This window comes from Pagrus major, chromosome 8, assembly GCF_040436345.1.
Source record: "Pagrus major chromosome 8, Pma_NU_1.0".
Classification (NCBI taxonomy): domain Eukaryota; kingdom Metazoa; phylum Chordata; class Actinopteri; order Spariformes; family Sparidae; genus Pagrus; species Pagrus major.
The window spans coordinates 9,167,438-9,182,565 of NC_133222.1; the positions used below are offsets into that span (position 1 = coordinate 9,167,438).

The following is a 15,128-nucleotide window of genomic DNA, read 5'->3' on the forward strand; positions in this document are numbered from 1 at the left end:
TTTACACTAGAATTGAGACTTTAAAATATTATTTTGTTATATATAAAAATCACCTGGAGCTATAAGAATTATTTCTGTTTTCAATAAATATATTTTTTTCCTCTTTTCCTCTTTTTCCTCAAAACAGGTTGACATATTCTTACTGATTTGTACAAAATTTGGTTTTTAGGACTAGCTGTAATATCTGTGTAATAAGAATGTTTGCAGATAACTGTTGAACAATTCATAAAGTAGTTAAAACCTCCACCCAGACAGTACACTTCATTGGTTTCTGCACCTTTAATTAAAAAAGATCTCGGATGCATGACTTGAACGTGTGCTGTAGTCTTTCTACTTTTACTCAAGTAAATGATCTGAATATTTCCTCAGCCACTGAAAATTGTACATCAGTGGAATCATCCCCATGCGTGGAGAAATGCAAGTCAAGGCCATAATGAACACAAGATTACAGTGTACAAAAAAATAATTGTACTTATCTCCACTGACCTTCTTTCCTTTATTTTCTGGCATTCCCTTTTTCTTAAATTTGACAGTTGCATATTTGGTATATCTGACATTTCCATGATCTCAGGATGACTCAGCACATGTCTGGCATTTGCTATTCTGTCATCATAGACACACACAATAAATCTCTCCTGAACTGAGAATTTGAGACTCACAACCTGTGTGGACCCACAGTAATAGACCAAAATAACAAAGAATTACCTGATAACATATTCGTCAATATTTTTGGCATCTGGTGTCATCGTCCAGGAGAGCAGAATACCATTAGAGCCCACGGCCTCTCCTTCGAGGCTTAAAGGTGGATCTGGAACTGGAGTAAAACAAGGGAAGTGTGTGTGAAGGAGAGAAGAGGGGAAAAAAAGTCTTTCCCTAATTCTACTGTCTGTTCAATGCCATCGATACAGCAGAAATACTATACAAATATTTTGATAAATAACAGAACACAGTATCACAGTCATTTGGAGAATAGTGTTGTTGTCTGTCGGGGACTGATCTTCCAAGTGTGTGTGTGACTCTGTGTGTGTGTGAGTAGGCCTGCGTGAGTGTTTTAGGCTGAACACTGATGAATAAGGCCTCACACAGCAGTGGCATTTCACTGACATTCACTGCAGACCCATTCATCCTGCGGTTCAAAAGCCCGGGCTTAAGTTACCTAAGAGGAATTAAACAGGGAAGGGAGAATACACACATGCACACGCGCACACACACACACAGACACACACACACCTACTGTACTAATTCCTTTCCTCAGTGTGTGTGTGTGTATACAGGGATTGAATGAAACAGCAGAGGGCAGACGAGAACATGATGGCACTTGAACGGTTCAAGACAAAAACCATCCAAACAACAACAAACAGTGCGTGTGTGTGTGTTTTTGTGTGTGCGCACGTCTCACCACTCTCGTTAGTATTGATCATGCGGCTGACTCCTGGGCCGAGGCTGGAGGAAGAGGAAGGTGTGACCATTGCAGTGTATTGTGTCCCCGGACTGACATTCTCCACATCGGCCTGTGAAAACAGTTCAGCACAAACACCTGGTCACATCATACACACTCTAGATCAGAGGTTGCACACATACAGCCATCAGCACCACCTGTCAATTGTCAGTGTCAAGGACTTAGTAGACTTGATCTACTTTGTTTTCATACAGTTAGCACTTGGAGTGGCAGAAGCTGCATGCTTTAAACTTTTAGCTGACTATTTCAACATCTCTGCTCTTTGTAAATTTTTGGTTACTGTTACAATAAACATATGAAAGTGAAGCCTCACACCAAATCCTGAAAAAGTGTACTGTAGATTAATCCAACGATTTTATTCTTGATTCATTGTTTGGACTATAAAATGTAAGAAGAAGAAAAATTGCCCATCACTTCGATGTTTTTTCATTGCTTGTTTTGTCAATATTCATTTGCTATTGCTGGTTTTTGGCAACAGTCAAAATATATTCTGTTTATTTTAACATATAGCAAGGAAAAGCAGCATATTATCATAATTGTAAAGGTGGAATTTGATAATTTCAGGTAAATCTTGTGTGAAAAGTAGTTGCAGTATTTATTTTCCTCCTAAAAGTTTGTAGATATAGTTTTTCATTAACCTATTTGTTTATTTATTTCTTTAATTAGCTGGACTTCCCCATCCGTCCATCTTATGTATCTTAGGAAAATCTAATATTCCCCTGAGAAATCTCTTCAAATAGAAGCAATAATTAATCTAAAGCTTTCTGTTTTATTATGGAGCTCATTAAGGCATCACCACAACTGTATTTGAAGATTAACAGAATTAATCCTCAGCCATCTGTATCAATATGAAGGTGGGTGGATGTGAAAGGATGACAGCTTGTTTCTGCTTGTGGTTGCACTTGTTTGTGTCTTGATATAGTTTACGTCAGTGTTGCCTGTGTTGTGTCTTTTTTTAATTTAATTTAATTTATTATACTATTTTAATGGAGAGAATGAGTGAAAGGGCTGCCACATGCAACGGCATTGTGGCATTTTTGCTTCAGTGCGTGTTGCAAACAACATTTGCACCTGTGACATGAGTAAGCTGGATGGCAATATTTCAAACCAATGCAGTCTGGTACCACCCAGAAATATGACCAAGCATTTTTTCTCCAGCTGTGCATGTAAGTGTTTTATTGATGTTCTGTATATATCAGTATATAAGCATTTATGTGCACAGCAATGCCACACACTGTGTTGAGTGTTGAATTCTTACCTGTGAGTGTACCAAGCAGAGTGTGAGCAGCAGGAGGAGTGAGAGGAAGGCCATGCTGGGTAGCAGAGTTAGCTTTAGTTTAGACATTGCAGGTTAGAGGCCTCTCCAGCTGAGCCGCATCCAGTGTTAGTGCACAATCTTTAGCAGTGGTCTACAGGTAATCCACTGATCTGAACAGGAATAACTCCAGGTCTAGCAATTAGTTAGTGACATGAGCAAAGGTCACAGTGTTAGTCGTCCAGGTGTTGGATATTAACGGCTCTTGGTCCTGAGGTATTCCAAAATTTTTAGTGGCTAGCCAGGGAGGGCAGTTGGTCCTTTCATTAGCAGGAGGCTAGCGTTCTCCCTCCTGTCTCCCTCTCTCTCTCTCTCTCTCTGGGGAGAGCTGCTTAAGCAAATGAATGATTCAGGGTTGAGCTCATGAGGCCAACTTAATAAATAATGAGATCTATTACTCAACTCTGTGCTCTGTGCGCTCTGTGTGTGTGCTGTGTAAGGTTACATTTTGGGGGGTATCTGACACCTGGCAGTTGGGAAGAGCCGGTATGGGGTGGGACTTGGTTGAATGGGAGGAGAGCTAATGCATTCATGTTTGTGTGTGCGAGTAATTTGTACCTTTATTATCATAACTCAGCTGAAAATCTGGAGCACTACAAAGCAGGGCCTCCCTGTTTTTGCTGCTCTTAATAACACTGCAGTCTTGTTACTGCATCTTAGCAGTGTGTGTTTCACCGAGCATGCGTGTGTACCTGAATGTATCCATCACGTGCAGGTTGCACTGTGACTTTTCCCTGGTTTGGTTGCAGGGTCACCTGGTAATGATCCACACACCCCAGCGGCTGCTCCCAACGCAGCGAGAATGCACGTGCAGACACATTCACGACACGTACTCCTCGCACACGGGCTGGCACTCATGAAGGACAACCAAGGGAGAAATAGAGTGAGAGAGGTGGAAAAAGTAATTAAATGAAGAAGCAACCGGGGCAGGTGATAATAATGGGGTGTTGACCGGCGCAGCCCTTATCTACCTGTGGTTACAGTCAGGGAGGCAGCAGTCCCCGCTGTCACTCCTCTCACTCTCACTGCGCTCACGTTGTAAGTGCAGCCGTCCACCAGCCCTGTAACCACGGCAACCCGCTCCTTCTTGGGTACGGTGAGTGTGTTTGTGACTGAGGTGTTGGCCACAGTAACTCTGTGAAAGTCAAACTCTCCAGATGCGCTGTCCCAGCTCAGAGAGACGGAGGAAGAGTTCATGTTGGCTAAATGAAGCGCACATAATCCTGCTGGGCCTGGAAAACAATTTTTTTTGTAATTTTACACTTGGAGTCTTCAGCATTTAGGCCAGAATTGAATTATTTCTTTAAGTGGCATAATGCTCTAACTGAGGAATCACCAACAGCTTTTTCTATCTTTATATACAGTCAAGAATTTAGGCCTGTGTGTTTCTGTATTATGGCTAAACAATAAACAATTTATTGAAATATTATCGTAATTACAATATGGCAGATGATAAATGTAAAATGTGCCACAACATACATACATTACAAATCAAGCATTGTGGTGCTTCAGACAAATGATGTTCTCCAGATGTAAGGGAAAATGCTTGATTGGTACAGACCCCAGCAAAACACAAATTCTGACTCATCGCTACTGTAATATCTTTAGAAGTATTTTTTTTTTTTTTTTTTTAACCATTCAGCCCTCTTCTGCTGTGTGGGTGGATAAGTGTCTCTTACGTGTGCTGAACTCTTTGTGGACTGCCTGACTTGCGTCTGATCCGAGTACACTCTGAATGCTGACACCGTAGTCCGACCCGGGGATCAAATCCCTGATCTCATAACTTGTGCCCTGGACAAGCCCCTTAATCCATGATTTCCTATCCACTGACAGCAGGCCAAACATAATCTGAGAAAAACAAACAAACAAACAAAAATCTTCCAAGTTCCTTTTTTAGGGGGTAAAGAAAAACACAATTCAAGATTCAGTTATTAACATTTCAAAACCGTGACACTTTTTTGCTTTATCAGCCCTGTGTATCTACCGATGTCTCTCTTTTTTTGTTAATGTGGGTTTGTACTGTGCGTGCATGTAATGTGCTTGGTCATTCTTTTTGGCTGGGGCTCCATCGAGGTCATACATCTTTAAAGAGTTGGTAACCAAATCTGTGGTTTGCCGACAACAGTTGCTAAGAAACCGACAGGTGAGTGCGGAAACTGACGTAAGTGGCCTCATTTGTCCTTGAACAAAAAACAAATTTGAGTAATATGTATTTGTGATGAATGGTGAGGTTGCACATCATTACGCACATCTGTCTGGAAGTTACTGTGGCGTAACAACCTATAATACCTCTCCCTCCTCCTGTGATTGTTACTTGGAGCTGGACAGGTGCAGTAGTGTATTACCTTGTACCCCTCAACCCGTCCCGGTGGTGGTCTCCAGGTGACAAAGACAGACGTCACTACCTGCTCTGAAAGAGCGACTTCCTGCGGCACCTCTGGGACTGGAGACAAGATTATAATTAACATGTGACACCATTTGCTGACACTTAATCGTCTGTCACACTGGGTAATAGTCATGTGAATAGAGGCGTGAAGTGAACTTTATAATTACTTTTTTTCGGTAGAGACTGTGCTGAGAGTCTAACATAATTTTGCAACCTTTACCTGAATGTGAAAACTGTCTAAAACATTATACATCTTTATTCAAGTATAATCAGTATCATCATTGTAAAAGCACCGTTCACCAGCATTACAAGCAAATACCGAAGACAAAGACACACATGCATAATTTCCTTTATAGCTGGTCGCTCTACAGTTCAAGGCTTTTACTCCAATTTCTATTGTGACAATGATTTATTTCAAACCACCATCCTACACTGGCACAATATTGTAATAAAATGTTATCAGTGAAGTGAACTAAGACTGAAACAAAATGCAGACAAAATAATTTACTTTCTGTCTCTCGTGGTTTACCTGGGAACCTGCACTCCTTGAAGAAATCTCCTTCTTTCTAATACTGTATGTGATAGGATTTTTTTCATTTTGCATATTTCCTGCAACATTAATTTTGTGATCCAAATCATTTTATTTCTTCTTTCTCACACACATATAATGTATGACTCAAACAGGCCTAATAAATAGTACAAGTATTAGTGCAGTTGCAGTGTCTTTCAACAATGGGATACCTTTTATTTTTAGCCTTAGCCTTTTTTTAGCGTTGACCACAGATAGTAAACTAGGTATAAAATAAAGAATTTATTGCCTTTAATAACTCATTTTTCTTGCTTTTGACCTGACAGCTGCCAAATGCATAGTTAACTGTAAATAAGTCCATAGCTTACTGCTAATAAATGCATAATAAAGCATGTATTAATCTCAACATAGTCTCATAAAACCTTAGTTAAGGTTTATCAATTAAATAAAAGGTAACGTAGTCAAACTCAGTAAATGTGTTTGTATTGCTTTTAAACAATTGTAAGAAACTCACATGGTTTTAATTTATGTTCTTAAGCTCTTTATAAACTGTTAACAAGCGCTTATAACTGTCTCAAACTTACTGGTATGGAGGATCATAGTGGCAGGCTTGCTCCTTTTTTCCTTGCTGGTGCTAAACATTTCAACTGTATATTGGCTGCCCGGATCAAGGCCATCAAAGCTGTGAGATCTGTGAACACACGCAGCTCTAGCAGTCAGAGTTTTAGTGAATTAATCCATGTTCTAAAAGAAACTTTGATCTGGCGATTGTAATTCCAGTCTCATAAAACTGTAATTATGTTTGTGACCTGGCTGACAAGAGTGAGACTGACCTGGGCTCCTGATGAGAAATGTTCAGCTCTTGACTGAACGCTCTGTTTTTGATTGACAGGACGAGCCCGCTCACCACTCCCCTGACCATACTCCAACGAATGCATATGGATGAAGTGGTTTTATTGACAAGAGACACCTCCACTGGGCTGGGAGCTGGCATATAACAAAAAGCATTACGCATAGTCGTTAGAACAGAGAGATTGAGCGGTGTGTACGTGTGTGCGCCTGTGCGTGTGTTTACCTGCAGTGATGTTGACAGTGACGGGGGAACTGTCAATGAACGACTGCTTCTCTGTTCGTACTGCAAAGAGGTAGAGTCTGCCTGGAGTCAGACTAGAAAACACTGCGCTCTGACTGTAAACCTTCTGCACCTGGAGCACATGAATGATATCACTTAAAATGCTGACACAGAACTTTATTATTACAGTAACAGATACATAAATATATGTTACTGATATAATAAATATGAAACATAGTATCATGCTAATTACTGGACACCATGAGTCTCACATGAAACTACTGCTGATTAGTACCTTACTCGAGGCGTCACATTAGTCATGTTCTGTCTTCACCCAGACTTTGAAAGACACACTCTGGGAAATCAAATCTAAAACCTAAAGCAAGTACAGGTAAAAGGATTCACTATGTGTTTTTTTTGGTTTACCATGTGTGAATGGTCACAGTTGAGGCAGATGACCTCGTAGCTGTGAGCCCGTCCTTGCGCCGGATCCCAAAGCAGCTCTATGGATGAAACCGTCACCACACCCTCCCTCAGTCTGTTAGGAGGAGCCAGACCTAAAATCATAAACCATATCCCACAACACACACTGTAATTACTCACTAACATACTGAAACATAATTGCGTTTGGTTGGGGACATTTTTAAAAACCTAGGGGTCATGTGATAAATTATGCCTAAATTATTTTTCAAAAAAAGAAAAAGCTGAATCATTACAGTAACAAAGAAGTTAATTTGTGTTACACAGTTCTAATGAATGACACCACATAAAAGTCGATAGAAAAGGTCTAAAGATGATATTACTTCTTTAAATGTAAGCTTTTCAGGCCTACATCAATGTTACACCTTGATTTTGGGTGATTCATCCACCTTTAGAAGCACACTGGCTGTAAACAAGTTTCTTATAAGTGCTTAAACTTACTAGTATGAAGAATCATAGAAGTAGTTTTACTCCTTTTTTCTCAACGTTGCTTATAAATGTTGTATAATTGAACAATAAACATGTTTTTTATTAACTAATGCTTAACACAAAGACTTAATATAAACTCAGTAAGGACCTTAATATATAGCATTATCCAATGTAATTATCTAGAACATAATATCAAAACAAAATGGTGTTGACTTTTGTTATCACTAAACGTTGAGTTATTAACAAAACATTTCAAATGAACACCAGATGTTTCAATGAAATCATTCCTCACCTGTTCTGAAGGGGCGGGTGTAGTAAGGTGGCCCCATCTTCTCTCGGCTGGTGCTGTACACCCTGAGCTGGTACTCTGATCCTGGGCCGAGGTTGTCAAGGGTTATGACATGAACACCAGCAGGGAGGGGGTACCAGTCACATGTGTACCCACACGGACCCTCACACACTTTGTCACAAGCTCCTGGACATACACACACTTTGACCCCATCAATCAGACCCAGCTGTGGACGTTGGATGTACAGCTGTGCAGAGTTTGTGCCCACTGAAAGAGGGACTGCTGCTTGAACTGACAATGGATCTACGAGACAAAGATAGTTTACAAAGTCAGCTGTAAAGAATAACATCTAAATTGCTAAAAGATACAGTAGGTTTACATGTTCACATTTCTATTTATTATGATAGTCAGTTTGAACATTGAAACAGGTTTTTCATGCTGTGATCATTTCTCTTATTCATATTGGCCAGTAGGGACACAATCCACAGTGCTCCTGTCAAATGTATTCAAAATTGTATCTGAAGCTAATGTGAGGCTTCTGCTTTCCAAATAAGTGAATTAAATTGAATCTTAAATCTTCCAGCATTACAGCCTTTTTAGTTCAACATTGTTGTTACCATCCTTCCAGTGCCTCTCAACAAGGAAACGCTGTCTGGGGAAACACAAAGAGGGAATTTTAGACTTAAAATGCTTTAACCTTGGAGGATACTCACAGACTACTTCAGACTGGCACAGTCTGCTGAAGCCTCATACTACATTAGCTTCAGACAAACCTTTGAATACATTTGTGCACAAAATAAGGACTGTGGATTTGTCCTCCAGCGCTGGCAAGCTTTCAAAAACAAAACAATCACACTTTCATTGTTCACATGGTCACCTGACTGCTGTTTAGAGACACATGAAAAACTGTGAACGTATCCTTTAGAGCGGTTAGTATCCTTGTTTCTCTAACCTGTGGTGTGTATGATGTCCGTCCTCTTGCTCCTGTCCTTTTCCCTCAATGAGACCACTCCAACCTCATAAGTCTCACCTGGAGTAAATGTGCCCAAATTAACACACACAGACTCATTTACCCAGTGTACACCAGGGCTGGACTGATTCACCCACAGTGGAGTCGGAGTGGGGTAAATGAGTGGGTGGGATGTGATATAATAACCATCTGGTGGGTCATCAGGTGGACCGGTCCAGCAGACTGTCAAATTTTCTGTCGCGCTCAATACTGCCAGACCACCAGGGGCTCTCACCGCTGAGAGACACAAAGTGGGAATTTTATTTATTTTACAGCTAATGTCGGTCAGAGCAGAAGCAGCTGAAAATTCATCTTGTAAAAGTTAAAAAGAAGGGAAATGTTATCCGCATAACAGCTACACAACTTTGTAATTATTGATTTTGATAACAACAAAAAGCAAGTCTCCTTGTCTTGAAGTTTGAGAGATGCAACGCTGCTTATCTAAACTACGTCTTCATGAAGGAAATCCTCAGCATTTCTCTTCAGAAGATGCCACCTTCCTTATAGCACCTTTTGTTGAAGTGGTGTTGATTTGAAATGTAGACACCAGTTTAACAACAAAATGGCTTCTTCTTCACAAGAAGAGTCCGGTCAAATCTCAAGTATTATTGTACTATAAAATGTAATGTAAATAAGATCTATGGTGGTAATAATTGAGAATTATTGTACCCTGACTGTGAAGTTTTTGCTGTATTTTGCTATTTTTTATCACCATGCCTTGTAGATTCCCAGAACTGGAAACTAATCATATCAATTCTTAAAACTACTACTGGGCACTAGTGGTAAGAGACTAGTGGTAACAGAACATAGTCACATAAAAAATAGATGTTACATTTAAGAGCTGCCAGTGAAGCTCAGTGGGATAAAATTGTGTTTTTTTCTGGTGAGTTGGTATTCTTAACTTTACCCCAAATGTGCTGAGTTTAAGTGAAGTGAATAAATTGATTTAAGTGAATCACTGAAGTGATTGAAACAGTCCATTTCCACAGCTTGCACTGGAATAAAAGCAATGTTGAGTAGCATAATCTGTCAGCAAGCAGTTTACCAGCCGGTAGTGAGCCATCCGTAAAATAAAACTTGTTTTTCAAGCAAGTGTGATATAGAGCTCATCGACAAGTATGGCCTCTTCATATATCTCCTTCATGTCTGTTGATTTTTAGACTGTGACTGTGATACTCACAAAACTTAAGCCTGTACATTTTTTATGCACATTAAGTCCTGAACCTCCTTCAGATATTCCTTCCAGATGGAAAGCAAAGTTTTATTTGTTTCCTGTTTGTTTGGTTTTTTTTGCTGATCTGAAAAATGATTCGATCCGAACTGAGAGTTTTACTGTATGACCCGATACTTTTTAAGTTTCCATTTCCTTGTCACTAACATTTGGCACATATAAGCTTAACAATAGCTGCCTCTGCAAAAGGCTGGCTACATGCTTACCAGTCTGTACAGTCACAGGCGTCTGGCCAGAGCTCTCTATCCCTCGCTGAGTGACTGTGTAGACTTCAACTGTGTATTTCCTGTAAGACTCCAGCCCTCCAATCATAGCGGTGTATGACTGCAGCCCATTAGTTTCAGATAACCTGGAGATGTTGGTCATTCCAATTATCCTCTCTTCTCTTGTAGACATGTCCACATAGCGTACAGAAAATGCCCATCCAACCTTCGACTTTGAAGCTGTCAGCATCCAGTGGACACTAATCTGACTGACGGTAATGAGGCCAACAGTGATGTTTTGAGGAGGAGGAGGTCCTGTAAGAAAGAGAACATTAACAGTTGTAAGCATCAGGTGTTGCTTTTGTAACTTATGTGTGTGACAGCAGACTCACTAGTGTACGCAGTCCGTGTTTGTCCCAAGCTCCAGGTGGAGCCTGCAGGGTGAACGGCTCGAAGGGTGAAGGAGTAGATGCTCCCTGGAGACAAACCTGCGACAGTTACCCCTCGGGAGGAGAGGGAAATGGGGACCCTGACCATTTTTCCAACACTGCTCTGGCTCTGTGTGCTCTTTTTGTCCTCTGACTTCCTGTGTCTTTCTTCTTCACCTTGACTCAATTCTCCATTTGCCTCCTCTTGGTACTGGAGGAATATCTCAAAGGATGAAAGATCAAGTGAGTTCAAAGGTGAGAGGTCACTCCAATGAAGCTCCACCTGTCGTTCTGTCACCTGAAGCAGGTCGAAGGAGAATAAGGCAGGTACTGGAGGGGCTGTCAGAGAAGGAAAAGAGCAGCATCATAGTAACTTGAGGGAAAAGAAATCGCTGAAAAATTATATGGTGTGGCTTGAGTAGTCATTGTCTTGCATTGGTTATATATTTACACAGACACTGTGCAAAATAGTCGGTAAAGGGTTGTTACAATTAAAAATGAGAGAATAGATTTATTTCAAAAAAGTTAATTGATCATTTAACAAGTGATATTTTAAGGATAACAACCCAGAATTGTCAAACTATGTATGTACAGTAAACATTCTGGTTAGTAAAGGTATGTTACACAGGTTATTTACTCTGGTACTGGCAGATGAAGGGTAAAGGGATGCTACAGAAGAAGGGAGTGAGAAAGTATCCCAGGCCTGTTGCATTCCTCTGAAGGGCAAAACAGTCCGTCTGATTGGCCGGCAGTGATGACATCATAGTGTTCGTCAGATTGTGGGCTGAGCCGTCAGACCAGAGAGGTTGTCCCTCCTCCTGTGGAGTGACAGAAGAGTTACATTAAACACTGTACTGTTTACACATGGCAGATATCAGCAGCTTACTGTTATTAAAGTGAAAGTATCAAAAACAAAACTCCTCTTTAAGGAGTAACTGCTGCCACGGCAAATTTCATGTTTACAAAGTAAATCCGTCATTGAAGTTTTGATGTTTGGTCCATTGTGGTCTTGCTGCTCTGTGATGTTGTTCCAGAGGATAAACCACAACACATGAGGACCTCACTGCAGGCTTCAGTCGAAGCAGTGAAAGAGAAAACTGTCATTGTGGCTTTACAGACTGGTTTTGAAATGTTAATAGTTTATATCCATAAGATCTGTAATCTTACTAAGTCCATTAACATTGCATACCTCAGTCAGTATAGTCACTATAAAACAAAACTATGTTGGCATTTTTCTCAAAACATACAATCATCATACTCTATAGGCTGCTCAACATTTCATCAACTTCACACATACTTAATTTCCTTCTTCAACATCTTACACATGCGCCACCTCAATAAAATTGCCCGTGAAACACCTAATCTCGTAAAAATCTGGTTGTTATTGTTGTGTGTGTTAATGCTCAGGTACTGCAGATGTAAATTCTCTTAAAGTTAACTGTGGTACAACTAAGAAGCTGTGAACTGTCCAAATAAACAAATAAAAATAAATAAATATTGTATTGTATTGTATTGTTGAGATGCAAAACAGTACTAGGATCCTAAGATCCATTAACTGATTGACTACACACTGCCAACTGTGCACAGATTATGAATAATAATTCATATTTAGGGAACACCAACATCTTGTGGGCCAAATCATTCCTAATGGACCACCTTTAACCCATGAGCCCCATTTTGGGCAGAATGTAAACAGTATGTAAACACTTTTTTTTTATCAGTATGAATGATTATTATTCAGTGTTGAAAGGCTCCTACTGGAATGGAAATAAAAAATGTGTGCAGGCAGGTTTAATTATACTGCAGAATATTTTTTTAATCCACTGTCGCTTACTTCACTCTTCGCGTGTTAATTTGTACACAGAATAACTAATTGACTCCTACTGGATATTGAAATGCACTGTTTTTTTAAATATTTAATCAAAAGGCTTCCTTGAAAAATCCATAAAAATAAATTAGTAAAAGATAAGTTATTCATAGGAATCCTGTGATCCCCTGTGATAAAAGGTAGTTAAATGATTCATAGAGGCACATTCTCAAAGAATCATTTGCTATTCTGACTAAGTAAATGGGAAGTGATATTACAAAGTTATTATTTATTATAGCTCTTACTGAAAAAAGTCTTTTTTTCACCCGTTCCTCTTGTTAAAGTGTATGTTTCTGTAATGAAGCTACCTGCTGGTCATTGAGTCCAGTCCACAGCAGCAGCATGTTGTTGTGGCTCAGCAGGTGAGAAGAAATGAAGAGCAGATCTTCCAGCGTCTTCAGATCGGCCAGGTGACTTCCAGCTGCCAGGTGTCTGCAGCTGTGCTGGGCATCACTCCAGGTCAGACCTGTCATCCTCACAGTGTAGCAGCTTCTCCCGCTGGCCAACCAGTCAGGGGGGCACTGAGCTGGAGACAGAAATCATCATAATATTAACTAATACTGGCAGATTCCACCTTGCCTGCAGTCAGGTGAATGCAAATGTGCATAATACCTGTTTCCGTGCCAATGCTGAGTGTCTGCTTCACGGTCAAATCAAGGTGTTCGAGGAACGTCGACACAACAACTTTTGCCTTGAAGCGTGTGCCAGGCTGGAGACCTTTCACCGCGTATTGAGACTTTGCCTCTGACGAGTAGATGTTGAAGATGTGTGTGACATGTGTGTGAGTGTTGTGTAGATTCAAGGTGGATAGGCTCTGTTGTCTGTGAATTTTCCATGTGAGGAAAGCAGTAGTGGTCGTGCTGCGTACATGAAGGGAGGACAGGGAGACTGGAACTGGACACAAATAGAGGAGGGATGAGTAGCAGAGACAAGATGAAAGGTGACATTAATTAGCTTTAATTAATTAGCAAGTATGTCATTTATCTCCATCAGGGCTGCGGTATTTAGGTTCACAGACACTCACTGAAGTGAAAAGTCTTTGCCTCAAGAGTAGCATCATTTCTGCTGGCTCTCAATGTGATGTTATAGCCTCGAGGGTCCTCAACTAATTGCAGTGACATTTTGCAGTGAGGGGAGCATGCTGAATGATCAACAGGCTCCACGTATACCTGCACAGACATTGTGGCAAAATGTTACTTCTCAAACTAATGAAACCTAACCAGAGTATACCTGTACAGGTGTTCTTACCAGATGGTTACTCGCAGTCCTGCAGGTGACTGTGTAGGTGTCTGGATCTTTAGTGGAAGGAAAGGACCGAAATACAAGTTCAACCTCAACAGGGTTTAAATGCTGCTCACAGGTCAGCAAGATCACCTGAGGAGGAGGAAGATAACGTCCTGTCAGAGAAGCCAGAATGCTATGTAACTTACATACACTAACAACAGACCTATGAAGCATGATAGATACAGAACATGAACTTTTTCACAGAGAAATTAAAGTTTTGCATGCCTTTCTTACCTGACAGAAATAAGCAAGTAACCACAGATGCTCTGCTCCACCCATTGGAAATGTCACTCCATCTCATCAAGCACACCTTCCAGCAGTCACTGATCAACCTGCACACACACAGTCACTTCCAAGGCAAGAAACAACAGATCCTGACTGGGCTTTCGGCCATTTGTAGGCTCATGAGTAAATCCAAGACAGCTGTGCGTAAACATCGGTTGTGGAAAGTCCCAAACTATTTGTGTCGCTGACGCACAGCTGAGCTTCAAAAAGCACTTTTAAACTGTCTTTTTCTGACTTGAAAAGTCTTTGAGAGTAACTTAGAAGTACATTTCTATCTTCTTCGTATCTAGTTAAGTTATAACTATTTGCACTTTGGTTTTACGCAAAGCCTGGGCTTTGAATTTAGCGCGCACTCAAAGTCAGCGTCAGAGTTCAATGGCTGGTTCCCCCCGAAGCAAAGCCTTATGTGAGGGAGGAGAGTCCTAAGAGAGAGAGAGGGAGAGGGAGAGGGAGGGAGAGAGAGAGAGATTGAACAAGTATGAGTTCAACCCATTTGTTCTGGGTCTTTGTTGGGATAAGAGCAGCTCACCATGGCAACCACGGGCACATGGCCACTCCAGAGCTTGGCTCCTGAGGAGAAGAGAGGTGGGGAGGCTGGGGATGAGGGGCATACTGAGGGGGAGAGGAGAGGGATGAGAAGATGCGGTGGGGCTTTGAGATAAATTAAGATGTGCTCAGTTGGCAAAGCCACCAGCTTCACACCTCTGGATGAACGACGGTCAGTCACAGCAGACATGTCCAAGAATTTCTTCTAAAATAAGCATGTGCTGCAAGATTGTGCACAACAGTGCGGTGGTGAGAATGGTTTGGCTCGGACGCAGGGTGTGGTGGAAGTGCTGGCCCATGTGGAATGACGGGAATG

At 40.9% G+C, this 15,128-nt stretch overlaps 1 protein-coding gene across 1 annotated transcript in view; it reads right to left on the minus strand.

Annotated features, from left to right (window-relative positions):
- Positions 1-15,111, minus strand: part of ptprq (protein tyrosine phosphatase receptor type Q) — a 41,204-nt gene extending 26,093 nt beyond the window's left edge. Inside the window, exons 1-22 of the mRNA XM_073471776.1 lie at positions 15,050-15,111; positions 14,796-14,878; positions 14,216-14,277; positions 13,946-14,071; positions 13,722-13,866; positions 13,310-13,591; positions 13,006-13,223; positions 11,468-11,648; positions 10,795-11,169; positions 10,406-10,717; positions 8,912-9,205; positions 7,963-8,262; positions 7,188-7,318; positions 6,765-6,894; positions 6,523-6,676; positions 6,274-6,380; positions 5,120-5,217; positions 4,454-4,622; positions 3,746-4,006; positions 3,467-3,627; positions 1,400-1,511; positions 706-814 (exon numbers count right to left, since the gene is read on the minus strand). Coding sequence (XP_073327877.1) covers positions 706-814; positions 1,400-1,511; positions 3,467-3,627; positions 3,746-4,006; positions 4,454-4,622; positions 5,120-5,217; positions 6,274-6,380; positions 6,523-6,676; positions 6,765-6,894; positions 7,188-7,318; positions 7,963-8,262; positions 8,912-9,205; positions 10,406-10,717; positions 10,795-11,169; positions 11,468-11,648; positions 13,006-13,223; positions 13,310-13,591; positions 13,722-13,866; positions 13,946-14,071; positions 14,216-14,277; positions 14,796-14,878; positions 15,050-15,111 — 3,872 coding nt within the window. The remainder of the gene's footprint in view (positions 1-705; positions 815-1,399; positions 1,512-3,466; positions 3,628-3,745; positions 4,007-4,453; positions 4,623-5,119; positions 5,218-6,273; positions 6,381-6,522; positions 6,677-6,764; positions 6,895-7,187; positions 7,319-7,962; positions 8,263-8,911; positions 9,206-10,405; positions 10,718-10,794; positions 11,170-11,467; positions 11,649-13,005; positions 13,224-13,309; positions 13,592-13,721; positions 13,867-13,945; positions 14,072-14,215; positions 14,278-14,795; positions 14,879-15,049) is intronic.
- Between the last annotated feature and the right edge of the window lie 17 nt (positions 15,112-15,128).